At 42.3% G+C, this 27,602-nt stretch overlaps 1 protein-coding gene across 4 annotated transcripts in view; it reads right to left on the minus strand.

Annotated features, from left to right (window-relative positions):
• The window catches only part of LOC127653871 (PEX5-related protein-like), a 155,923-nt gene that overhangs the window by 62,316 nt on the left and 66,005 nt on the right, over positions 1–27,602 (minus strand). For 3 of the 4 annotated variants that reach the window (XM_052140668.1, XM_052140670.1, XM_052140669.1), the window contains exon 2: positions 13,370–13,474. The exons of the other annotated variant lie outside the window; for it this stretch is intronic. In XM_052140668.1, the coding sequence (XP_051996628.1) occupies positions 13,370–13,474 (105 nt within the window). The remainder of the gene's footprint in view (positions 1–13,369; positions 13,475–27,602) is intronic. 4 annotated transcript variants of the gene reach the window in all.

Genomic DNA, 27,602 nt, shown 5'->3' on the forward strand with positions numbered 1-27,602 from the left:
TGGATGCGAGTTTGCCCAAGCTCGTCTATAGGCTGCAGCAGTTGGCGCAGAGCAACCAATGAGCTCGCTAGCTAGCCCGCTCATGGTCTGCAGCTGCCGCACTGCGTTGACAATGGATACAAAATTAAGGATAATTTTTTGGCTTCAATATCTCAGAAAAGATGAATCTTTCCCGTAGCGTAAGCTAGCTTACGCAATACGAGAGAACCTCTCGTAAGAGAACTTTATGTTGACAGTTCAGCCGGTTCCTGCTTACTCATTGCCCATCCGTTTATCTGTTACAGTGGTGCCGAAACCCGGGAGGGAGGAGGGACGTGCTGTCATGGAGTCCTTGCCGCTGCCATCCGCCAGAGGAGCAGCCGCGGCCGTCTGCCTGGGGACAGAGGGGTCGCTGCTGGCCACCAAGAGCTGGAGGAACCACGGCCATCTGCTGAGAAGGGGAGGAGCGGTTCTGTCTACCAGGGGACGAGGACTCGCTGCCATACACCGGCAGAGGAGTGAGCTGGGTCCATCAGAGGGCGGATCAACTGTTGAAGACAGGGCGACAGTGTCTCCTGGTGCCGGCGAGCAAGTTCTGCCCTCTCTCCTCTCTCTCTCTCTCTCTGTGTCTCCACTCACCCTTTCCCTCTCCCCACGCCTCCCCTAATCTCTCCACCAGGTTCACAGGAGGAGCACCGGCTGAAAAAACAGCCGTAAGAGCATCGTCTCCCCTCCAGAGATGGGGGGGGGGGAGTTAGGCAGACCGGTGGCACCCCAGCCTGAATTGGGTGGGGGAGGAGTGTGACAAGGAGGACGTCATGGCTGGGCCGTGATGGAGCATGGCTGGAGCTGGATCAGCAAGAGAGCGAGATAAGGGGGAGCCGGAGACGCCAGTTCGGGAAAGAGAGATGCACGTGGCCATGCTGCAAGTGTGTTTTTTATGTTTTATGTTGTTTTAAGTTAATTTATATCGTTAAACCTTTATGTTGACTGTTACAGTAAGTTAATACAGAAAAAGTTACATACATCAGCTTTAAGGTTAATTACCGTATCGAATTTTAAAACAACAAAACCAACCTCCCTAACCTAAACCCTAAAACTATAGTGTCATAAAAAGCAAATTTTAGGTAAAAAAGGCAATTGCTGAAGAAACCACGTCAGTGGCATTACCACTGGTTCATGACGCTTAAAAAGATTTGTATGGGTAAAAACCTTTGCGTGTTGCTATTTGCTCATTAAATATAGCAAAGTATTCAGAACAGATTTTTTCACCAGCTAGCTGAATGAAACGTAATGCTGTGAATACAAGCAATTCAGCGGCAAGATGGCAGGAGACACATGTGGAATCACACATCTCAACATGTGCAGCACACTTAACAACATCCTACTATATACAACAATATATATTAAACCTATAGTGTCATTAAAAGCAAATGTGAGATGAAAAATGCAATTGCTGAAGCAACCACACCAGTGGCGTTAACAGGATGCAATGTTTGTTTAGGCATTTTGATCTTTAGGGAGGGCAGTGTTGGGCTGTGTGTGTGTGGGGGGGGGGGTCTTGGTAGTATTGGCGGAATTCACATTTGCGCTTGGTATTTCAGCGTATTATTCACTAACCACTCACAATCTATTTTAGCAGCCGCAAGTGCTAAAATTGTGCTGCGTCTTAAGCATTTAAATTAAGTTTTTGTCATTCCTATCCACCTCCTTTCTATGTAAATTAGGCTCATTTTAAGTTGTGCTTGATTCTCAAAAAATACCCAGTGCCATTTACATTACGTGCTATTACTGCTAAATGAAACCAGGCAGTAAAGCCAATTTTGTTTAAAGGAGATGTTTGTGTAAATTTTCTTTCGATCATATCAGCAGTAATTCATCAAATAATTCTGAATAGAGCTGTCAAAGTAACACGTTAATAAGGCATAATTTAAGGTGGACCATGCCCTGGCACATGCCCCGCAAGCCACTCAATCTCCATATAATGCGTCTATGCCGATACAGTATGTGTGCGATAGGCTTCGGCCCTCTACAAGAGCTCACAACCTCATCACGTTCTGAGGTTCTGATGCTAGGGATGATGATGTCATGTCTCTTGCTGCATCTGGCGAGTGGTCAATGGAGGAGAGTGCTGCCCCTTCCCCCAATGAAGGCGAGGAGCGTACATGAGCTACTGACAAGGACATGCTTTGCGTCCTTTCAAGGGTGGTCGAAGAGCTCGGTCTCGAGTGGTCTCCTCCAGAGGAACCTAAAAAAATCTCACCTTGATGAATAGTTCTTGCAGTCCGGGCGCTGTTAAGCGACTGTGTTCCATAGATCTGCCCCGTTCTTCCCGGAAGTTCATAACGAACTGACAAAAACCTGCCGTGCACTCTATTTATCTCGCTCCACCTCACTAAAGTGGACCAAGGGGAAAACAATGGTTATGCCCAACAACCCGTTGTGGAAGAGGCGGTAGCGGCACATCTTTGCCTGGCGAGTAGCAGGGCGTGGAAATCAAGGCTCATTCATCCTTCTAAGCCATGTTGACTGATGTTTGCACTGGCTGGAAAAGCATACATACAGAATTCCACGCGATGGCATTGCTCCAAGTTTTCCAAGTTTAGCAACTAAAGCAAATGGACAAGCAAGGCTATGATCCAGAGATGTTCAAAAAGCTCCGTACCACTACGGATTTAGTGCTGCAAACCTATAAAGTGACTGTAAAGGCTATTGGCACGTCAATGCGCAACCTGGTAGTTTTGGATCGTCACATCTGGCTGACCCTCACAGAAATGTGTGATGTTGAAAAAGCCGCTCTATTTGATACTTCGTGTTTCCAGCCTGCCATTTCGTTACTCCTTTGGATAGATTTGCTAAGCGCTACATCACGACTTGGCAACACTCACAGGCCATGAGACAATTAATGCCAAAACGGAGCAATACTTCATCACAACTGGCTCGCTCCTGCTCTGTCTCGGGCCAGCGCCCGGCTAAAAGCCCCACGCCTGCTGCCTCAGCGCTGGCAAAAGACGCTGCCGAGCCTCTGGCAAAGACACAAAAGCCGTGGCCCAAATGAAGGTAGCCGCCTCAGTGCGACCCCCCCTTGCAGCAAAAGCACTCCTGACGGGCACAGCTCTACGAAATGCAATGCAGAGCTCGCCATTCTTTCCGGACCCATCCAGAAGAAGGCTGGATTAGAGACAGACAATACTGTTCCTCTCTTCCCCACTGCTGTTTGTCGGGAAAGGAATACTTGTTCAAAATGTTGTTTCTGTGTCTCAAATTCAATCACGTGCAATAAAGAATCCAAATAAGAATAGAATGCTCACAATTTTTCAATAAAGAGCTCTTTTCCACTTCAGAGCCCACACATTATGCACAACCAAAGTACACAATCTTCTCGTAAAGAACTTGATAAAGGTCTCCTTTTTAGGAGTGTGTCTCGACTCAGTGAGCGAGCACGCACATCTCACAAGTGCGCGCGTTCAGGCCATTCTCCAGTGTCCGTCTCAGTTTAAACTGGGGAAAAAACTTCGACTTAAGCTGTTTCAAAAAGCATTGGGGCTTATGGTGGTGGCAAGGTGTCATGCTGGGGCAGATTTTCTGGCAGAAAGTGGTGACCATGGATGCTTCCAACACAGGTTGGGGGGCGGTGTGCAACGGACGCCCGGCATTCGGCACCTGGACAGGTCCGCAGAGGGCATGGCACAACAATTGCCTGGAGCTGTCGGTTGATTTCCTAGCCTTGAAGGCTTTTCAGCCAGAAATAGCGAATAATCATGATCTAATTAGCTCAGACAAAACAACAGTTGTGGCATACATAAACAGCCAAGGCGGAATTAGTTCCCTACCAATGATGAGACTGATGCTCCACCTCCTCCTGTAGAGCGGGCACCAAAGTATGATGCTGGGTGAATGGAGACTTTCATCCTCAGACTGTCCTAAGGATTTGGGAAATATTCGGCAAGGAGGAGATAGATTTATTTGCCTCCGCGGAGAATGCCAACTGTCCCCTCTGGTACTCCAAGTCCCAAGCTCTGCTAGGAGTGGACGCAATGGCCCACAAATGGCCTGTGAACACCAAAATAAGCGTTTCCCCTGGTGTGCCTCCATTCTGTCATAAGCAAAGTCCGAGAGGACAAGGAAACGATTCACGAAGTGGACCAACCAGTCCTGGTTTCCAGAAATTATAGAGATTTTATACAGCCATCCATGGGAAATACCACTGAGGAGGGATCTTTTCTCTCAAGCGTAGGGCACGATCTGGCATCCCCAGCCCCAGCTGTGGAACCTGCATGTGTGGCTCTTGAACAGGGCACGCTAAACACAATAGAACTGACTCTGTCAGTTATGAACATCATTTTACAGGCTAGAGCACCGTCTACAAGAAGCCTCTATGCACTGAAATGGAATGTGTTCACTAATTGTTGCTTTTCACATGGCAAAGACCCAGTGAATTGCCCCATACCTGAAATTCTCAAATTTCTTCAAGAGCAATTGGACACAGGGCTCACTCCATCAACACTCAAAGTGCAGACTATATCTGCATATCACGCAACCGATGCCGGCACCTCTATAAGCAAACATGATATAATCATAAATATCCTTAGGTTAATGATGCGGCTGAGTCCCACTCACCCGGCAATAGTTCCAACTTGGGACCTAGCTTTGGTCCTAAAAGCGCTCATGGGGCCCCGCTTTGAGCCTCTGGACTCTGTTGAATTGCATGTGCTTTCTATTAAGACTGCATTATTTCTGGCTCTGGCCTCAGTCAAATGGGTCCATGATTTGTATGCACTGTCAGTCGATAATTCTAATTTTTCAAAAACCACTGTCAAACTCAGAAAAGGCTATGTGCCTAAGGTTCTAACCATGTCCATTAAAAGACATATGTTTTGCAGTAGGATGGACTTCTCAAAACACATTCGCTAGGTTTTACAACCTAGATGTGACATCTCTCATCGCAAGTCCTTTCTGTCTAGAGCACTTGCTATTTCATTGGCCATACATACATTTATGCCCCTCTTTTCAGGTACGGGCTCCCTGTCATTTTACACAACCACCTGAATTCAGGCTGTTGTATCTCCCAAAGTCACAAGCTCTTTCATTATAAATAAAACTTCCTTCCCAACTGGGTTTGTGAAGAGGTTAATTTATACTATATGAAGTGTGGCGTGATGGAAATCTGTTCCCCATAGATTAGTGATGCAATCTGTACTGAATTGTAAGAGAATGTATTGGTTACGTACGTAACCTCGGTTCCCCAAGATGAACGGAACGAAACATTGCATAAGCTGGCCACACTACAGACTCAGGTTTTTTTGAGGTGCGAGCAATGCACTCTTTGTCCCTCAGTTAAAAAATTCTGAGGAATAGTGTTTACTACCGCTTCACTACCAGACAGCTTCAAGCCTAAAAGGCCGGGGCTTAAACACCATAGCCAATACTGGCGGTATTATACAAAGGTTTCAGCTAGGTCGTGTAGGACACTTAGTGAAGCAATGTCTCATTCCCTTCATCTAAGGGAACCAAGGTTACATACGTAACAGAGATGTTAGATAGTGCTTGTAACATGATTGCAGTGGCCATTTGAACACCTGCCTTGCACCACGCACCAGAGTTTTAGTGCTGGCCAACATTTCCAGCATTTATAAAGTTTTTATAAAATTGGAAACAATCCACTCATCTTATCTCTAAGCAGGCACATTTGAAGTTCTGTTAATTCAGGTATTACATTAAATTACTTTGAATTCTGCTTGTAATAACATGTTTTGTTTAGATTAAATGCGAGAATAATAAAGAGAAATAGAGCATATTTTAATACACTGACATAGGCCTAATGATTAATGTGTCATTATACCAGAGATTCTCCAGTGAAATCCAAACACAAGTGGTCCAAAAAAAAAAGCACAATACGGCCAGTTATAATGGTAATTTGTCTCGCTTGTCCACTTCTGATTGAATCACCTCAAACTGGTGTCATGCTATCATGAATTAAATCTCCCGATGAGTTTGTGCATGAATTTTGAGATCTACTCACCTATTTATCAACCAATGCGCTAAAGGAAGTGTTTGAAACAGGCATGCGAGGCGGGAATAACACAGACTGCTTTTGAACTTCGCAAACTGTCAGGAAAGTTCTCTATGGCAGTGCAAACAATCTTTTAATTTATAGGACATTTCCAGCTAACGGAAACCCTGCTGTGCACAGTCTCCAAGGTTCTGTCACAGTGTCTCTGCATAATAGTGTGTTTGACAGTGCACTAGCCACTGTAGTACAGCAGAAGATGCTGGAACCCTGCAGGTAATCTACACTGTCATTAACTAATTTAATCCCACTGAATGGGGTGAAAGGGGTCTAAAAGGAGTTGTTGATGTATTGTACACAGAGTCTTGAATTGTAAATGACAGTACAGACTTTTTTCACATGAGTGGTGAAAATAGTCACATGACCAGAGCTATTTAATTCCACTGTGCACCTCTAAACAATATGTCTGTTAAAACACCATAAAAGGAAGCAAATATATGCCATGTCATAATACACATACAACTATATATATATATATATATATATATATATATATATATATATACAAAATGGTGGCCAAAAATTTGGAATAATGTACAGATTTTGCTGTTTGAAAAAAGGAATTTTTTATCAAATCTAGACAGGCCCCATTTCCAGCAGTCATCACTCCAACACCTTATCCTTGAGTAATCATGCTAAATTGCTAATTTGGTACTAGAAAATCACTTGCCATTATATCAAACACAGCTGTAAGCTATTTGGTTCGTTAAATGAAGCATAACTTTGTCTAAACAACAGTAAAGAGAAGACTCGGGGGTGCAGGCCTTATGGGAACAATTGCAAAGAAAAAGCCACTTTTGAAACAGAAAAACAAAAAGAAAAGGTTAGAGTGGGGAAAGAAACATAGACATTGGACAACAGATAATTGGAAAAGAGTATTATGGATTTTAACACCATTGAGCTTTTGTGGGATCAGCTAGACTGTAAGGTGCTTGAGAAGTGCACAAAAAGACATCTATGGCAAGTGCTACAGGACGTGTGGGGTGAAATGGCAGGACGTGTGGGGGAGTATCTGGACAAACTGACAGCTACAATGCCAAGGATCTGCAAAGCTGTCATTGCTGCACCTGGAGGATTTTTTGATGAGAACTCTTTGAAGTAGTTTAAGAAGTTCAGTTTTTTTTTTTCAAATTGTTATAGTAATTTTTCAGGTTATTAATTAATGTCCTGACTATAAATTGTGATCAGTTGAATGCCACTTTGGTGAATAAAAGTACCAATTTCTTTCCATAAGAGCAAACTCTGTACATTATTCCAAACGTTTGGCCACCAGTGTGTGTGTGTGTGTGTGTGTGTGTGTGTGTGTGTGTGTGTGTGTGTGTGTGTGTGTGTATATATATGGATGTCAAGAAGTCAAGCACCCTTTTGCCTGTACAGTCCCGGCATATCACGGTGGTCTGCAGTGTCATCTGCTGTATAACGCTCATAATCGGAGGTAAAATACATTTTATTTAAAGAGATGTCTGTGTATATTTTTTATCAACAAAACAAGATTCAACTTTATTGTCATTGTGCAGAGTACAGGTACAGAGCCAATGAAATGCAGTTGTTTTTGCATATCCCAACAAAGCTGTGGTCAGAGCATAGGGTCAGCCATGAAACAGCACCCCTGGAGCAAATAGGGTCAAGGGCCCAACAGTGGTATCTTGGCAGTCCTGGGGCTTGAACCCCAACCTTTCAGTCAGTAACCTAGAGCCTTAACTGCTGAGCCACCACTGGCCTGCAAGATCAGAAGTTTTAGTGTAAATTACATTCAGCAGCGAAATTGTGGGCGCGTTGAAGCTGTTGCCCGATCTGCATAATTCCTTTAGTGAATCGGGTGCTAAACCAACAAAGACCATGTACGTTTGCAAATAACGAATGATTTTATTGGCCGCAGTAGAATTCTTAGTGCCTAATTTTAATGAACATATTCACTGTAATAGTTTATAAATAGGTTTAAAAACAGACCACCACAAAACCTTTGTCCTTAACATCACATGTGCAGCACTGAGTTGAGCTACCACGCATTTGGATCAAGCCGAAAACCGTCTTGTGAATGTAATTGATTATATAATGCAAACATTAAAATGCATCGACTTACAGGTCATACACTATAGTAGAAGTGTTTATATGTCATTTGACAGCATTATGTGAGGAACAGGGCAAAAAGAATATATGAACTGATAATCTGGAATTTTACTTGTGATTTGTGTGAAAAAGTCATTGTTGTTGAGCCTCTAGTGTATATTTCATCAGTAAACTGCCGGTACACAGAAGCACGTAACAATCATTATGCATACATTTAGGTAACATGAATCTATCCAGAGTTTGCATGTTGCTTGTAGAGGAAACGTGCCATTTGTTTCCTTCAAAAACGGCAAGAACACTTATTTTGGGACTAGAAATGTATTACCAGCTGTGTCGTCAGAATGCAGCCGGTTGTAAAATAAAACACAAGGGATTTCATGTCACATCCATTTGCCCTAAAGTCAACAGAAGCTTCAACAACTCTGCCTAATTTAACGGACTGTTGAATGTTTATCATTTAAAGCAAACGGAAAGGAAATACAAATTGATTGAAAACTCTGACCTTATCAAGACTTGCTTAATTGCGGGCTCCTCTATTTTCCCTTGGATGCCTTTTTAATTAGTTCAGGGCTTAAATAAGACCATAGAGACAAAAGTCCATCAAAAATTAATTTAGAGATACTGTAGACATAGGAAAATCTAAATAGAAAAATTTTATTATACTTCTCTTGACAAAAAGCAAAAACAAAAACGAGCTGTGCTTGACAATTTCAATTCAAGGCATAAACATTCTACTCTCAAACGGATCAACTAACTGTACAAGGCTTTGTGATCTCTAACTTGACAGGAGCTTTGAAATACACACTGAATATTCATGAATAATGAGAGCAGCGTATGTTGGTCAGCATGAGCATTTGGGAAAACATTCCTGTGGAGAAAGTCTCTGCCAGAACGCTGACCCAGCAGTCTTAATTGGGTTGCAGAGACAATTCTGGCTCTGCTGGTGTCAGGGAGGGATTGATCGTTTTACTGGCTGATGTCACCTAAGTTGAACTCCTGCTGTTACAACACCTTGTACGTTTTTGAAGACAGTGAAAGAAATGATGATACTTTGTCTTCAAACTATCATCTTTGCCTCAATTGCAATTTTTTTTATCTCTTTTTTCTGCAAAAAGGTCCAAACATTCAGGCAAAATAATGGGATTTATATAAAATGTTGACCTCCCAACTGAAATAAATTTTACAGCTAATATTTGCTGATGTATCTCCAGTCCGGATATTTTATTACGATATAGGTGCACTGCAGTTGGGGCTCACTTTTAATTTAGCCTTATAATAAAAGCATAACATCCTCCAGTGTACATGCCATCAAAATGAGTGCCATAATGAGCGAGGGGAATATTCTGAAAATGTTTTGGGCCCTGCTCCTAAATTAGATGAGTCCCTTGTATTCAATCTAAAACTGTTCTTCACTTTTGGCACATATATAAGTGTTTCTGACATTAATGGGACTTATTAAAGAGACAAAGCCCATTCATGTAATTAGAACAAATGACTGCAGTAACATTGCGAAAAAGTTTTCCTTTTCTTTTTTTAACCCAGTCTGATTTATTCAATGGCAATGTAATCTGAAGGGACATCAAGAGATTTGCAGTTGTTGGAAAGATGGTAGAGGGTTTACTGAGCTTTAAAGTGAAATTTCTTTTTCTTCTCTAAGTGAAGAAAAAAACACATATGGTATGTCTACATCAGTCAAGCGCACACACATTTGCTTATACCATTAGGAGCTTGAAGTCTTTATCTCCTGTCTTTATCTCCTTAAGCCTATTGTTGTTATTTAATTCAAAGCTTCCTGCAATATGAGATCATTTGAATGTTTCTGCTTACACTTGTCGTTAAAACGGCTTGTTAATTTTATTTACTGCAGCTTCCATCCAAAACATCATGCACTCACAATGCCACTTTAAATTGTCCTTTAGAATATACAGAATAAAAGCATTAAGGTGAAGAACACATTTCATTAACAGCATGTTACAGAATATAGCATTGAGAGGTGCTCACCATAAGCTCAAACAGAGTACAACCTGAGGTACTTGACAGTCAGTCAAGACTTGAACATCTAGGTCACATTATTTAGTTTTAATTAGAATATGATTATTCCTATAATGGAAAATGTTCTATTCTGGGATTTTAACAGCATTTTGTGTCTGATGTCCCATCTTGGCATGCTGCTCCAAGGAATTTAGACCTGTGGTAATACTACAAAGCTGGTTACCTTTCCTGACACTGCTAAAGTTAATTGGAATACAAAATGGCAGAAAAAGAGATATGTTGTTTGAATTTTCACATTATAGGATTTTATTTGACATATACAGTAAGAAAAGGAGTGTAATAACGCAACCATTTTGCACCCTTTTTTATTTTATTTTTCGGTACAAAGTGCATCATGTCTTTGTGTTGACTCGGAAGGCAAATCCAGAATTATGTCATGGAAAACTTAAACTAATTGTGTCACATGGGCTTAGCTTCTGCTGATAACTCCAAGATATTGTTGTCAAGGGATCCTGGAACCAATTTAGCTAGCGGGAGTCTCAAGCAGGAGGGTTAGGGTGCTAGGTCGAGGGAGGTATAGGCTCATGTGAGGAATTAGTGTTATAAATAGCATGGACATAAACAACTGCATTACGTATGAAGAAAGAGGGGATATTTGGATGTGATGGCCAAACCAGGTAAAAAACTAAATGTTCTTTTTTTATTTTTGAGTGATATGCTGTTTGTGAAGTCTACAATGAACTGTACCATTAATATGACATTTGGACGAAAAGTGTAAAAAAATAAAAGCAAGGTTTCTCATTTGCTGTTGGTCAAGTCCTGAAATAAACACTAAATGGCTGAAAGTGTTTCTAGTTCACCCAAAGATGAAAATTATGTCATTATGTCCTCACTTTCATGTTGTTCCAAATACCCATAACTTCCTTTCTTCCAGCAAAAGGAGATGTTATGCAGTATGTTAGTCTAAGTCACACAATAAAAGTGAATGATGACTGAGACTAACATACTGCATAACATCTCCTTTTGTATTCGATGGAAGACAGTAAGTCATAGGAATTTGGAACAACATGAGTACAGTACATGATGAAAGAATTTTCATCTTTGGAAGAACTGTCCCTTTAAATGCAGTATTATACAGTATGTACACTTACTGTTATTAATGTATTTATTTATTTATTTATTTATAGGGCAGGTGTTAAATGTCCACAATTAAAACATTTTAGGAACAGAGAGACTAAGAGGTCATAAATTCTCAGCATACATTTTTTCAGGCCTTAAAAATATATATTACTGAATAAAACCCAAATAAACTTCAGAGTGTTTATTTGCACCCTGGTGTAAATAGCATCTGCCATACAGTGCAGCTATGTGCACCCTAATAGCCTGGTGGAATCGCAGAAATATACGCCAAACTAATCAATAGACGTTGCTGTTGTAGTGTGGGGTGTAAAGATGTATGTGATCGTTAAAGTGTACGGTTGTCCTAGTAACTGTGGTTCGAATCAGTGTTTTTTCCCATCCGATTTCCTGTTTCAACTCATAATATTTCCTTAAATATGACTTAAAATAATAGATAAAAATTACTATAAATGGTTACTGTAGTAAAACCAAGATTATTTTTCTAAATTAAGGTTAAGGTTAGGATTAGGGTTAGAGGTTAATGCAGTTTGTCTGTGGGACTCTAAATAAACACAATAAATACACTGCTGTGATGCCCATACTGTATGCTAGTATTTAAATATGGGTGAAAATAGTATCTGAAACTATGTGTACCAGGGCACAATTATTATCTACCTTTATTTGCATCAGGGTTGGGGTGCAAATAATATTTGCCACTATTTGTACTGGGGGTAAATAGCATATATCATTATTTGCACCAGGGTGCAAAAAATAGCATCTGCCAATACATTTTGCCAATGAAATCAACAGTTATGTTTTGTTATTTATATCCTTGGGTTGTTTTACAAGACTAAATATAATGAGGGGATAAAAGTTCCACATTGTGGTATATAGGACAATATTGATCTGATAATGCTCTGGCATCAGCATTGACACGACTTCACACAGAGGAATAACGCTGTGCTCCAGATTCTTTAATCGATCAGTAGACTATCTCAACTGATCTCAAAATAAACTAACCTTTCTATTATGGACAAAGCAGTGAAGAAGTGCAGTTGGCTTCAGGTCATTTGTCTACTAACTCAACTGCTAAGAAAACATAGCACTTCGCATAGACAACTCAACAATGTTGGTGCAGCTATCATTATGAGGACTCTCCATAGACATAATGACTTTTATACTGTACGAACAATAGATTCTAACCCTTCCCCTAAACCTAACCCTCACAAAAAACTTTCTGCATTTTTACATTTTCAACAAAACATTGTTTAGTATGTTTTTCAAGTGATTTATGGGGAACACTAGAAATGTGCTCATAAACCACACTTATAGCATAATACCCTTGTAATTACTAGTTTGTAACCTCAAAAAAGTCCTCGTAAACCACTTAAACCCGACCACACACACACACACACAAACTTGTTTTTACATCATTGTGGGGTCTCTCCGTAGACTAAAATCATTATAATACAGAGTATGTCATAGAAAGACCAAACAGGCAAAAAGAAGACAAGCTATAAATGCTATGACAATGGCAATTTCTGCAATGTATTTTTGCCCAAAAGGTAAATACATTTGGTTTAAATCATACTAATTATGCCATATCATTTTGTTAGCTGCATGTTAAATAAATGCTAAATAATGTTACAGTAAATATACTGTATCAAATTAGATAAATATCAATATTAGCTTCTTATGAAGGGGAATATAATATAGAATGTGTAAAATATATGGTGAAGTATATGCCTATATTAATTGTATTCCATACAGAGCAAGATAATTACATATTTGATTTGTTATTGCTGTAAAATCATGCATTCATGAACATCTCTAATGTGTTAAGATAAAATTTAAATCTATGTGTCTCAGTGTGTCCATCTAAAATGACAATTTCCCTATTCTATTGCCTGTTATATGTCTTGCATGATGTGAGCAGCTCTGAAAAGAAAGAAAACAGCCTGTGTTAACTGTTTTGATATGAATTTGGGATTTTGAATGGTAGAGACACACTGTGATATTTATTTAGGCTTAAAGGGGATGTTTGACATGTGATGGTCAAAGCCTTGTCATTGGTTCTCAACACCAGCAAGAATGGAGGTGCTGTTTAAATCTTGTGGTCACTTCAGTTGTTCTGCCCACCTTGTTTGTCACCGTGAGGAGGGGTTTGCCTTCTGAGGATGCCTTATTGGGTATCTCCTTCAGGACCATGGCAACAGTCTTATCTGCAGCCCTAGAGTCTTTCCCCTACAACAGTGAAATCAACAATGACTTGTATCAGGACATAATATTTTGATTTTCCAAGTATTATTTGTCCTAAATTGGTAATAGGCTCAAATATTGATATGGTAAAAGATTGATATGTTCACACGGAGTGTCAACAACACACAGCAAAATGAAACACTGCTAGAATCCACACATGAAAACACATGTATGGGGCCACAATATATTCGTAAGAGAGCATCCTATTGCTCCAAGGCCAAGTAATATTTGGGTTAGACTGATTTGAAAAGCGGTACAACACTCCGCTTCGCATTACTTGTGACAACAAAGACCAAATATACAACCAAATTAAATCACACATAAACCTTTAAAATATACACATATATGGTAGTTCAACTGAAGTTGGGAGGGAAAAAACTGGTGTTCTAGTGGTTTTCTTAAATTGGCTTTACTGGGAAATACATTTTCTCACATTAATCAAAGCTCCATCCACCTTGGTATTTCAAATTCTAGTGTGGTGATGTGACTTCAGAATTAGATTAGATAAAGATGAAGTATAAAGCATCTTTGAAAAAACTTGTTATATTACTGTAAAAAAGAAGAAAAAAAATTCCACACAATTTACATATTAAAACTTTCCAACTATCTTACCCACCACCCGATAAAATGTATTCCCTGACAGTCCAATCAAGTATGGATCTGCCATTAGAGATAAGAAAAGTAATCTGATTCTGTGAATCAGACTGTATCGTCATTCTTAAAACATGAACCATGTGTTCAATTCACTTACACTTCCCTGTGATTCTTAGTCTTAGTGTTCTATTGTCACTGTGTGTGCATGACCTCAGAGACATCTCTCTAGAGAAAAACACTTGTCTGCAGACAAATTCAAAAGTCATGTGATCAAGTCTTGGGTCTTGGGTAATTTAAAGTGTAAGTGTAAATTGAAGTAGTCTGCATCTGGAGAATTTCTTGATGTCACCATTGTGTGATTGACTTTGCCATCTGCCATTGTCTAGACTGTCTTGTTTCATGATTTAACTTTGGGTGCTATTGTGATGTCAATTTGTTCCAAAATTCTGCCTCAATTATTGTTTTTGAAAAGAAACTAATTGATTGTTCGTGTCTGCTGGGAAACATTGTAATCGAGCAAGATTATTGCATATCAAAAATGTATTAATTATTTTGGTCTGAGAGATGACAAAATATAGTTGAGATGAGAAGGAGGGTGGGGCCGACCCGAGACTTCGCACACCACAATCGGGCTAATCAGCCGAGGAGAGGGATAAGTGCAGTGGGATGCGGAAGTTAGAGAGAGAGCCTAATCAGTATCAACTGCGCAGATGATACCTTTGCAGGGCACTTCGAAGGGAGCACAAGCCATGCTGTAGGGACTTTCCATTCAGAATTACCATTATCAACTTTCAGGTCTATGAAGCTCTCACAGATCAGGGTACAGTAATTGTCTTTGAAGTGAATAGGGCATAGGGATGATCACTTCTAAATGAAGCGCACATGTGAGGAAACGTCTAGGTTATGTATGTAACCTCCGTTCCCTGATGGAGGGAACGAGACGTTGTGTCGGAGAAGCGACACTAGGGGTCTCTCTTGAGTGCCGAATATGCCTCTGATCTATAAAAAAAGGCCAATGAGAAGTTGGCATACAGTATTTACATACCCCACCCATGGACATAGGGGTATAAAGGCGACGAAATACTATGAGTTCATTCAGGAGTTTTCTGAGGAGCTGGAAATGGTCCGGCCACTACAGTGGCTCGGCTCAGCGACGTGGCCGGGAGGACACAACTCCTCGTTCCCTCCATCATGGAACGGAGGTTACATACGTAACCTAGATGTTCCCCGTCTGTCGCTCTCTCGATGTCGGAGAAGTGACACTAGGGGTCCAATTTAAATCACGCCATGCGCTGAGCCGTGTACGTGTTCTGCTGACACATGAAGCGGGCAGGTATTTCAGGTGCACAGGTGACCAGCTGTGTCAGACTGCACGTACCCTTCCCCAATGCCCCAAAAAAGTTGTCAGAATCCTTCTGGTTACCCTAGACAGGGGAACAAGGTGACGCTTGCCAACCTGGGAAAGGGCCGAGCCTGGCTGGGCCTCTTTTCTCTCTATGTTTCTCCGCATAAAGCAATAAACGGCTGGGGCCCTTACATGCATCGAGGGAAGGGGGTCTTACCCAGTTTCCTATTCTTTCAGTGGGAGAAGACCCTGTGGAGACCACACCTGCCCGGAAGGGGAAGTAAGAGTGGTGAATACATCACATGGGTTTTTATGCGACATGTGGAAAGTGGCACAGTGGTAGAATCAGCCTCAAGGAGTGGAGTGTTTCTACAACACGGCGACAGGAGGGCAGTTGGGACTGTCTAAGGGAGATGCAGGTCTACTTTTGTAAGGGGACCATACTGCGTATAATACACACAGGGGGAGTCCGTGTAGGATTCCTTGACCTGTGGAGCACCTATTCCAGTACAGGGTAGATTAAGTACCCGTAGTGGACTGGGTCAGCGAGTTCCTCCGCTGAACTGCAGACCCAAAAGTGCTAGGGAGGAATCATCCAGGGATCCTAATGAGTGGGATCTCCTGGGAGAGAAAGCGCACAGTTTTACCTCTGCAGAGGGAAAGGGCGCTGAGAGCAAGCGATCCACCCGGCCAGTTCATCAGCGTGCCACTGAGTTCTACTGGCTCGGACCTGAGAAGACACGGGACGAAACTGACTCAACCCGGAGATTGTAAAATCTCGCAAAGGTATTAGGTGTTGCCCAACCTGCAGCTCTGCATATGTCCACCAGGGAGGTACCCCTGGCCAGTGCCCACGAGGATGCAACACTTCTTGTTGAGAGTGCTTGGACCCGCAAGGGGGGGGGACACGGCCTGGGTGTGATTGGCCAATGAAATGGCATCCACGATCCAGTGGGAAAGCCTCTCTTTGGAGACAGCGTTCCCTTTCCGCTGTCCACCAAAGCAGACAAAGACCTGCTCAGAGCATCTAAAGCTCCGCGTGCGGTCCAAATAGGTGCGCAAAGCACGTACCGGACACAGCAACGAAGCGGCTGGGTCTGCCTCCTCCCGGCGCAGCGCTTACAGGTTCACTATCTGGTCTCTAAAGGGCGTGGTAGGAACCTTAAGGATGTAGCCCGGTCGCGGTATTAGGATCCCATATGTGTCTGCCAGACCGAACTCCAGGCAAGTGTCGCTGACAGAGAACGCTTGCAGGTCCCCGACCCTCTTGATGGAGGAAAGCACGATCAGCAGGGCCATCTTTAGGGAGAGGGCCCTGAGCCGGCTGATTCTAGCGGCTCGAAGGGGGATCTTTGAAGACCGGCGAGGACCACCGAGAGATCCCAGGAGGGGAACAGTCTTGGCCGGGAGGGATTTAACCTCCGGGCGCCTCTTAGGAACCTGATGATTAAGTCATACTTACCCAGAGATTTGCCATCTACAGGGTCGTGGTGAGCTGCGATAGCGGCAGCATACACCTTCAAGGTGGAAGGAGACAGCCTCCCTTCCAACTTCTCCTGTAGGAATAAGAGCACTGACCTAACTGCGCACCTCTGTGGGTCTTCAGCCCGGGAAGAACACCAATTTGCAAACAGGTACCACTTTAGGGCGTAAAGTTACCTGGTAGAAGGTTCCCTGGCTTGGTTGATCGTGTCTATGACGGTAGGTGGTAGACCAGCTAGATCTTCCGTGTCCCGTTCAGGGGCCAGACGTGGAGGTTCCAGAGGTCTGGGTGCGGATGCCAGAGCGTGCCCCATCCCTGAGAATGAAGGTCCTTCCTCAGGGGAATTCGCCAGGGAGGGGCTGTCGCGAGGAGTACGAGGTCCGAGAACCAGGCACGGGTGGGCCAGTAAGGGGCCACTAGGGTGACTTACTCCTCGTCATCCCTGACCTTGCACAGCACCTGTGCAAGAAGGCTCACTGGGGGAAATGCGTACTTGCACAGCCCCGGAGGCCAGCTGTGTGCCAATGCGTCTGCCCCGAGGGGAGCCTCTGTTTGGGCATACCAGAGTGGGCAGTGGGAGCCAGGGGCAAATTGCACTGCGTGTAAGGAAGGAGAAAGCCACTGTAATGCGCCGTCAATCCAACAGCATGCAGAGCGTCAGAGGAATACAGGAACAGGTGTGAGTTGTAGCAAACAGCATGCACAACCATCGGCTCTGAAGAAAATTTCAGAATGAACTCATAGTATTTCCTCGCCTTTATACCCAAAAGTCTGGGGGCGGGGTATGCAAATACTGTCTGCCAACTTCTCATTGGCCTTTTTTCATAAATCAGAGGCATATTCGGCGCTGAAGTGAGACCCCTAGTGTCGCTTCTCCGACACAACGTTGAGAGACCGACAGACGGGGAACTGGGGTTTATTCATATGTTTAATACAGCATTTTTTGTAGGTTTCTTGGGATGTACAGCACGAGTAAGTGTTCTTTATTCTTTTGTTTAGTTTATTTTGATTCAAAACATTGATAAATTGTGATCTGATCTCTTACTGCCTTTTATCTCAATCATCTGCATTGACTTGCACAACAGCTTCAGCATTGCTGTAAGCAAAGACCGCAATGTTCTGAGTTTGTTTGTGAGCTTGCTATGTTGTAACAAGTAAATGGAAAAGCAGTCAGACTCAGTATTGAGTATTGAGTTGCAAACCTCCTACCTGAAAAATACGGGACATTACAGCTCCAAATTCGGGAATATTTTTTTCAGCGGGGCTCCAGCGCAAAAAGCTGTGAAACAGCACACAAGAGGTCTTACGTTTACAAAGGAAAAATGAAATTAAAATGAAAACTGGTGTAATGCAACAACCAGGAAGAACCAAATTTCTATCAATCTTCACTTTTAATAAACACATTTTGCTAAAAAATTACAAAGCTGCAATCAATGGATAAAGAATATTTTCTGTCAAGTGTTTTCTTTCCCATAATAGAGCTGAATCCTTTTCCCTTTTTAAAGCTCAAAGAATCGACTTGGCATTCAAAATTAGGGTCATCCATTTGTAGACAGTATATGACTAATTTGTAAAACATACACTATATATCACAAACAGGCCCACCCATATGGGGTGATAAAGGGGACAACTACTTGGGGGGGTTGCCCATGACAAACACCAGTGCCCCAACACACGGCCAAAATCCAACCAATCCAAATTAGCAACGAGATTCTTTACCGCATGTTGGGAATAAGTTGTTCCATGTATAATGCGTGTCCAAAGACGAGATACACTTGACCCAATTGTATGCAATCAATGAATAAAAATATTTTCTGTCAAGCATTTTCTTTCCCCTAATTAAACTGAAGCCTTTTTCATTTTAAAGCTCAATGAACCGACTTTGCATTCATAATTAGGGTCATCTATTTGCAGAATGTATATGACTAATGTGTAAAACATATACTGTATATCACAAACAGACCCACCCATTAGGGGTGAAAAAGGGGACAGCTACTAAAAAGGGGAAACGCCCGTGACAAATACCAGCGCTCCAACACACATCCGAAATCCAACCAATCCAAATTAGCAGTGAGATACTTTCACTGCATGTTGGGAGTAAGTTGTTCAGTGTATAACGTGTGTCCAATTACGGCACATTAGCCATTGAATAATGTCTCTTTTAATAGCATTTCTGTTCTCCATGTCAAAGTCGGGTCAGACTGTGCCTCTCCTGACTGTCTGTCTCGTCTGTGTGTCATGTCTGCTTGTTTCCCGGTGTGTTTTTCTTCCTCTTGTTTGCAGATGCCACATGCAGTATGCTAGCCCTGTTGCTGTGACATCTCTAATTTCTCCTGATCACTCTTCAGTGGACACTGATCCGCCTGTCCAGTCCCAAGTGGTCGCTGCCCAGTCCTCTGACCCCTATCCAGTGGCTGTCACCCAAGTCCAGTCTGATCCCTGTCCAGTGGACACCCAAGTTCAGTCTGACTCCTGTCCAGTGGTCACCCAAGTTCAGTCTAACCACTGCCTAGCTGCCAACCACATCCAGTCTAACCACTGCCCAGTAGCAGCCCACGTCCAGTCGACCCCTGCCCAGCGGCCACCCAAGTCCAGTCTGACCACTGCCCAATGATCACCCAAGTCCAGTCTGACCACTGCACAATGGCCACCCAAGTCCAGTCTGACCACTGCCCAATGACCACCCACATCCAGTCTGACTCCTGTCCATCAGATTCCCATATCCAGTCTGACCCCTACCCAGCGGCCGCCCAAGTCCAGTCTGACCACTGTCCTACAGTCACCCAAGTCCAGTCTGATCACTGCCCAATGGCAGTCCACATCCAGTCAGGCCCCTGTCACGCTTATTTCCTGAAGCTACCTCCCTGGCCAATGGACCCCACCTCTTTCCTGAGGCCTCCTCCCAGGCCACCACATCCCGCCTGTTTCCTGAGGCCTCCTCCCAGGCCACCGGACCCCATCCCTTTTCTGAAATCTCCTCACTGGTTTCCCTCCCTCCCTTCCTTTTTCTGTTCTGTGTTAGTGCCTGTTCTGTTTGTCTTGTCTGTTGTTTGATGTTCCCCTATTGGGATGCCAGGTGGCATCCCTTTGAGGGGGAAGTGTCAGGATCAAGTCACTTGTTAGTAATTTTTATTGTGGTGACAGGATCCTGACACTCATTTTCTGTTTGTGTTGAGTGCATGGCTTCTCCTGGCCATGTGCTCTATCTGTCTTAGTTTTTGTGTGGGAGCACAGCTTCGGTTTCCTTACAGTGTGCTCTTCTGTCTGTTGTGTTTCAAGTACGGAACATGGTGTCTGGATCCTGACTCTCTTGTCTAGTTTGGATTTGGTTCCGGTGTTGGGATCCGGACACTCATGCTTCATGTCTTGTCCTTCTCCTCACCTGCCCTCCCTGGTTGGTCCCTCTTGTGTTCGGTGTTGCTTCGGTGATGCCAGGAGGCATCCATCGGAGGGGTGCTGTCACAGTCGGGTCGGACTGTGCCTCCCCTGACTGTCTGTCTCATCTTTGTGTCATGTCTGTTTGTTTCCCTTCCTCTTGTTTGCAGGTGCCACACGTGGGATGCCTTCACTGATGCCATGACATCGCTAATTACTCCCTTCAGCTCATCAGCTGTGTCACCTGTCTCTCATTATGTGTTCCCCTATATAAGCTATCCTTGTGTTTGAATCCTTAGTCAAATCTTGTTGTTATCATTATGTGTAGTCTTGCGTATCTCCAGTTAGTTGGTTCCTGTACCTGTTCTTTTTATTTCTTCAGTCGGTTTCTGTTTTTTTTGTGTGTTTCAAGTTTTTTTCATTCTGTTTCTGATTGTCATTGTCTTTCTCTTGGCTACTTCTGTCAATTCAGTGAGGACCACTTCCATCAAATGAATACTAACTTGAATACCTGAATGAATGCTTTATTGATTGTACTTAATTTTAGCATAATTTGGAGTTGGAGGTATGGTTTTGTTCTGGGCAAACTGCATGCATGGATGGAGCAGGGAGAACAGTGTATAAAACCCCCCAGGGGTAACTGAACAGAACCAGCAGAATTATTGCAACATTATACACCATTTCTGACAGTACAACATGGTACAATTTGTTTATTGTATAAAAGATTAAACAGACACTTAATAGAACTTCAAATACTGTACTGTAAACCAGTTGGTACATCAAGAACAAGGAGCAATACACATTGAAACTATGCTTTGAGGTGTTGTGTTGTTGGTGCTTTAGATTACAATGACTGCTAAATATTAGGAGTCTGTCATTTTGATTAGTATTGTTATGCTGTTCATTCGAGTTAGTTAGATAATATGCTCACCCTTTGACGATTCGCCAATTTGTGGTTTACTTTCATGGTCACTTGAGCTTTTTGACATGGATGTGCACGTCTTAGTGGTGTTTTGTGCTGAGATTAAATCATTAGGGTTATTTGTATGGCATCAGGTTCAGAGGTTACGCTAGAAAAAAGGCTTTATTCATCGCTCTCTGTAAAATGTCTGTCATGATCCATTTTTTATAAGTAATACTTGTTTTCATTTTAGGGCATTGAGGGACATAGCATCCATTATAATGGCACAAACATGACAGTAGCTAGGATTTTATGATAGATTTTGTGTGAAACTTAAACAAGGTTTTTAAACTTTAAAAAACAGTTAAAGCGCATACACACATGCACAAGTTCACAGAACTTCATAGTCCCTGATGTGAACATAAAGTGTAACATAAGAAGCACATTTGTGAAGATCAGTTAACAGTTACTCCAGTAACTAAAATCAAACAAAAGTAACTATAGTAACTAAAACTAAACTAAAACAGTAACTAAAATACCAGTCAATTCTGCTCTAAATGTGATGTATGCACTTATATTAAATGCATGCATAATTGGCTGAAATTATGCACTGTTTTACTTTTTGTATGTTTTCTTTTTGTTATAATGCAGTTTGTGCTTTATTATCATGCATTAACACACTGAAGTAATGATTGATGAATGCAGTCATGAAATCAGATACTCTATACTAAAAATCCAAACACAACAGAGTGTAAATTATGCAGTTAATACACATCTAATACACAAATTAATACCAGGAAATAAACAGGGCACATGCACAGCAGGAATGTGAGGGACAAAGAGTTAAGTCAACAATAGCACTCTTGCTTGTGTAATATTGCTTAATATTTTATATATATGACATAACAGAGGTTAACCTAAGTGTTTCTTAACCTATTGCATGCCAGTGTTCAATGCTTTAAGTACTAAAATGCACAGTATTAGTAGCAGGATATATTCAAGCTTTAACTGTTCAGGTAACAAATGTCCCACATCTTAAACAAATTAAATACCTTAAATTGACTATCCATTAAATTGCCAACATTTTTTTTTTCGCTATTTGCTTTGCACTCAATCTACAGGTGTGTTCATCAACAGTATGTTTAATGAGTGGTAAGATCAAGAGGTCAAATGGGTTGGTGCCATTAACTGGTTGTAAATATATTATTGTTATTACCTATCTTACAGTGTAAATAATCTCACTTGTTCCTGGTATCAGCTGCTATCAGTGTTGCTGAACTAATGGATTCTATGTTGTGTAGAATCACATCTTATATTGACAGATTTTAACACTTTTTGAAAAAGAGAATATCTCAAGTAATTCATTTTTGTCTTTTGTGGCTATGTGTAAATGAATAATCTCCTGCAAGCACAACATTTACAAATTATGTAGCACAAACATCTCATCCATCTGCAAAATCTATATTTATTTATACATATTAATTTTAACATATTTCACTTAATTACTGTTAAAAGGCTGTAATTAGTCTTGTGTGTAGACAAGACCATATGATTGTGACATGGACTACTCCTGGTGCATGCTCTTTGTACCCTATATAGTCTTTGGATTATGTAACATCAATGTGGATAATACATGACTGTTTGATGCATCTCTAGTTCAGCTCCTGCCAGAGCTTTTTCCATTTGCTGGTTCTGCCTTCAACTTCAAAGAGTTCATTCAAGTTGAATAGCTTTGACTGCCCACAAATTGAGAATCAGCTGGACTCAAGACCAACAGCCATTATATGTGAACAAAACACAGCTATATATCTAATATTATATGTCTGACTTTGAACAAGCAGGAAGAGTAACAGAAAGGGCCTATCCCCAAAATAAATTGTGGGCATGAAATGAAGGGGCACATTAGCAGATATCCTCACAGAGACTCCAGTAATCTAAACTTAACCTTTCTAACACAGTGACATCTACTGTAAAAAGCTATTACATGGAAACATAGAAGCGCCTCCCTGGATAACTCCCCCCTTTAAGCCACATTACGACCACACTACATTTGAAAGCCAGTGGAAAAGGAAATCAAAGTTCATGGACCTAATTCATAATCAGACTTAACGCCTGCCAGCCACATTTAAATATTTATGATGGATGCATCATCAGCTATACCTATCTCCCAACAGAGCGTAAACTGCCTTGATACTTTGAGAGTTGCTTCTCATGTATATATTACCCAATGCATCAACATACAAACAGCTGACCTGAACACGTCAATCCAAAGTGCTCTACAGTCACAGCTGGCTCTAACAAAGGGTATTGAATTGAAGTGCTGTGAGAGATTGCATATCAGGTTTTATAAATATAAATATAATTCAATATGGTAATTTATGCCAATTATCAGCTATAGCACTACGTCATGCAGCACATAGAATTAAACTCTACATAAGTGGCAGACTCCTGTTCATTTAAATGTTCTCCCTTTGCTGGGAGCACTTGGGTTGCTGATCTAATTAAAGCGTTTTAGGGGCTAAACAGAGATGTAATACATTCTTCTACTAATCTGGGATAATTTCTTACCAATTTTATTCAGAAGGAGGACTCATGCATAGAGCCTCTTCTGTTGAGATGAAGATTAGTACACATGGGCAAGCTATAGCAAACAAATCAACAAAATCAAATTAACAAAAAGTTTCAGAACTGTTTGTACAAAGGTTTTATATGAGCTTAGACACAATCAAATTAAAGCCTCTTCTTAATATTATTAATTCCTCACTATCCATTAGGACATATCCCAAGAAACTTTAAAATGGCAGTTATCAAACGACTTATTAGGAAGACACAACGTGATCCTGGAGTACTGGCTAATTTAGACCAATTTGAAATCTCCTGTTTATGTTGAAAATACTAGAAAAGGTAGTATCCTCACAAATATGTTAATTTCTACAGAGAAATAGTATATATGTGAACAATTTCAGTCAGGATTTAGGCCTTATCACAGTACAGAGACTGCACTTAGAGTTACAAATTACTTGGAATTATCATCTGATCATGGCTGCATTTCATTCTAGAGCTTTTAGATCTTAGTGCTGCATTCGACACGATAGATCACAACATTCTCTTGAATAGGATGGAGAATTATGTTGGCATTTGTGGAGTTGCATTAGCATGGTTTAGGTCCTATTTAGCAGACCGCTACCACTTTTTCTATGTAAATGAGGAATTGTCAAACCAAACAAAAGTAAAGTATGGAGTGCCACAGGGATCAGTTTTAGGGCCTCTGCTTTTCTCCTTGTATATGCTTCCCCTGGGAGATATTATAAGGAATTGTGGAATAAATTTCCACTGTTATGCTGACTATACCCAACATTATATTTCTTCAAAACCTGAAGAGATTTCAAAATTCTCCAAATTAGCAGAGTGTATCAATGAAATAAAAGATTGGATGGCCAGAAATGTCCTTCTAAAAACCTCTAAAAAAACAAAATATAATTTGACTCTCGATGGATGTACTGTTACATCATCCTCAACATTGAAGAACTTAGGTGTTATATTTGATACCAATCTGTCCTTTGAAAATCTAATTACCAATGTTTTTAGAACAGCATTCTTCCACCTTCCAAGAAATATTGCTAAATTACGACACATGCTCTCTGATGCTGATGCAAAAAACTAATTAATGTGTTCATGACCTCAAGACTAGATTATTGTAATGCATTACTGGGAGGATGTCCAGCAAGATCAATAAATAAACTTCAACTACTTCAAAATGCAGCATCCAGAGTGCTGACGAGAACCAAGAAATATGATCATATTAGCCCCATTTCATATTTACATTGGCTATCTGTTAAATTTTTTTATTAATTAAAAAATTCTGTTAACTACCTACAAAGCTTCGAATGGTCTAGTTCTGCAGTACTTAAGTGACCATGCTATATTCCATTACGTTCATTACGATCAGAAAATTCTGGCCTGTTAATTGTTCCTAGAATATCAAAACCCACAAAAGGGCTCCTAAACTATGGAATAGTCTCCCTAACACTGTTGGAGATGCAGACACACTCACTCAGTTTAAGTCTAGACTAAAGACTCATCTATTTAGTTAATACACCTAATTTATCCTTCAACTCACAATTAGGCTGCTTTGCGTAGGTCTGCAAGAACCAGAAATAGTGATCATGACTCTGCAATAAATTGAATGGCATCTATGTTAATATTATTTTATTTGTTTCCCTGTCTCAACCTTGGGACTCCTATTCTGAGGTCACAAGAACCGGATGGATCCAGCTCCATTCCTGCTTCGTGTTGTACTCCACTGCTACGTGTCACTGTGTGATGATGACTAATAGCAGCCGGTGCCACCCAAACATCACTTCAGTCTATTACGATGGACTTCAGAGGATGAACTGATGCCAAATCCAACCACAAGACATGGGATACTTCATATGCCATTGCCTGAACCTTAGACTTAGGATAGACCTCACCATAATTACCGGCCAGGTTGAAATGCGATTCACCTAACTGATCTCTGTCTGCATCAGCTTGGTCTAATGATGGAATACACTCTTGAAATGAAATACATAGACTATCAATTAATTGCCAACAAATTAATTGCCAACAAAACCCTTCATCAGTCAACTAAAAAGGACAATTGCATCTATGTAAACTTCTGCAGTAAATCCAGGATGGACTTCAAAGACATTAGTCATTCATCTTAAAGTTCATACAAAATATTTGTTTTAAACACTGACCCTTAACACTTACTTAGTTTTTAAACCATGACTTGCACCATACATAAGAAACATTGGCATTATATTCATGATGTTATCCAGAGGGGAACTGGCACCCACAGTGAGTGTTTCTCCTTCCTTAAGGTTAACGTCCTTAAGGTTAACTTCAGCCACTTCAGCTGGCCCCCCGGGTCGCTCCTTCTTTCCATGGGATTGTGGACGACCCGGCTGGCGATGAAGGTGATATGAGAATGATGACGGGCTCGGTTTCGCCGGGTAAATCCCCACGAACCGCTCGCTCACTTCTGTCCAAGCTCGGGATGAGTGTGGCTCACCTCACAGCCAGCCGGGATTCTCCCTTCAGCCCCTGGAATTGGATGACGACATTGCCGCTGCATCAGAGAGCATACAGGCGTCTGACACGGAGGACTCGACTGGGCAGCCACCTTTGGGCCAGCCCGCCCAGTCTGAGGCTGACGCGCAAATGGCCGACATGCTTGCCCGGGCTGCCGTGAGCATGGGCTTGGACTGGAACCCTCCATCCTCCCCACAGCCTTCGCGGCTTGACGACTGGTACCTCGGATCCGGGTACCGCTCACTGCCACGCCCCCCCGGTACCATTCACGCAGTCGTGGAGGGCACCTTTTACTGTCCGCAACCGACCCATCCACTCGTCCGCTCTCACAACACTGGATGGCGGGGTGGCACACGGGTACACAGAGGTCCCCCCCAGGTGGACAGAGTGGTTGCGATGCACCTGTGTCCCGAGAACGTTGTCACCTGGCGGGACTGCCTGGTACACCCCTTCAGAGCCTGTAGGATGACGTCATCATTGACCTCAAAAGCCTGCAGCGCCACCAGACAGGCCGCCTCCGCCCTGAATGCCATGGCTCTCCTGCAGTTCAAAGACATTAGTCATTAATCTTAAAGTTCATACAAAATATTTGTTTTAAACACTAACCCTTAACACTCACTTACAGTCACTCAAAGATATGCACCTGGGTTAGTCCCGATCCCGACATGCTGCAGGAACTGCGCTCTGCCACTGACCTCGCTCTAAGCCACAGATGTCACAGCGCAGGCACCACCCCCAGGCGGTCCAGCTGATTTGGGACTGATTCGGCACAGATAGATCTCTTTGCCTCCCAGGACAACTCCCACTGCCCGCTCTAGTACTCCCTGACAGAAGCTCCTCTCGGGATAGACGCGCTGGCACACAGCTGGCCTTGGGGGCTGTGCAAGTATGCATTTCCCCCAGTGAGCCTCCTTCCACTGGCGCTGTGCAAGATCAGAGAGGACGAGGAACAGGTCACCTTGGTGGATCCTTACTGGGCCACTCGGACCTGGATCTTACGCTCCTCGCGACAGCACCTCCCTGGAAAATTCCCCTGAGGAAGGACTTTCTTTCTCAGGGATGGGGCACCCTCTGGCACCCGAGCCCAGACCTCTGGAACCTCCACGTCTGGCCCCTGGCCTACCAGACCCAGGCCGTGCCCACCACCTTGTGGGTCTGAGCACACTTGACAAGAAGTGTGGCATCCTCATGGGCACTGGCCAATGGCACCTCCCTTGCAGACATCTGCAGAGCAGCAGGCTGGGAAACACCCAACACCTTCGCCAGATTTTACAATCTCAGTGTTGAAATTTGTGTCCAGACCCACTACGAGCCACAGGTGCTCTGTAATGGGGTAGGGCTC

Source organism: Xyrauchen texanus, chromosome 13 (genome assembly GCF_025860055.1).
Source record: "Xyrauchen texanus isolate HMW12.3.18 chromosome 13, RBS_HiC_50CHRs, whole genome shotgun sequence".
NCBI lineage: Eukaryota > Metazoa > Chordata > Actinopteri > Cypriniformes > Catostomidae > Xyrauchen > Xyrauchen texanus.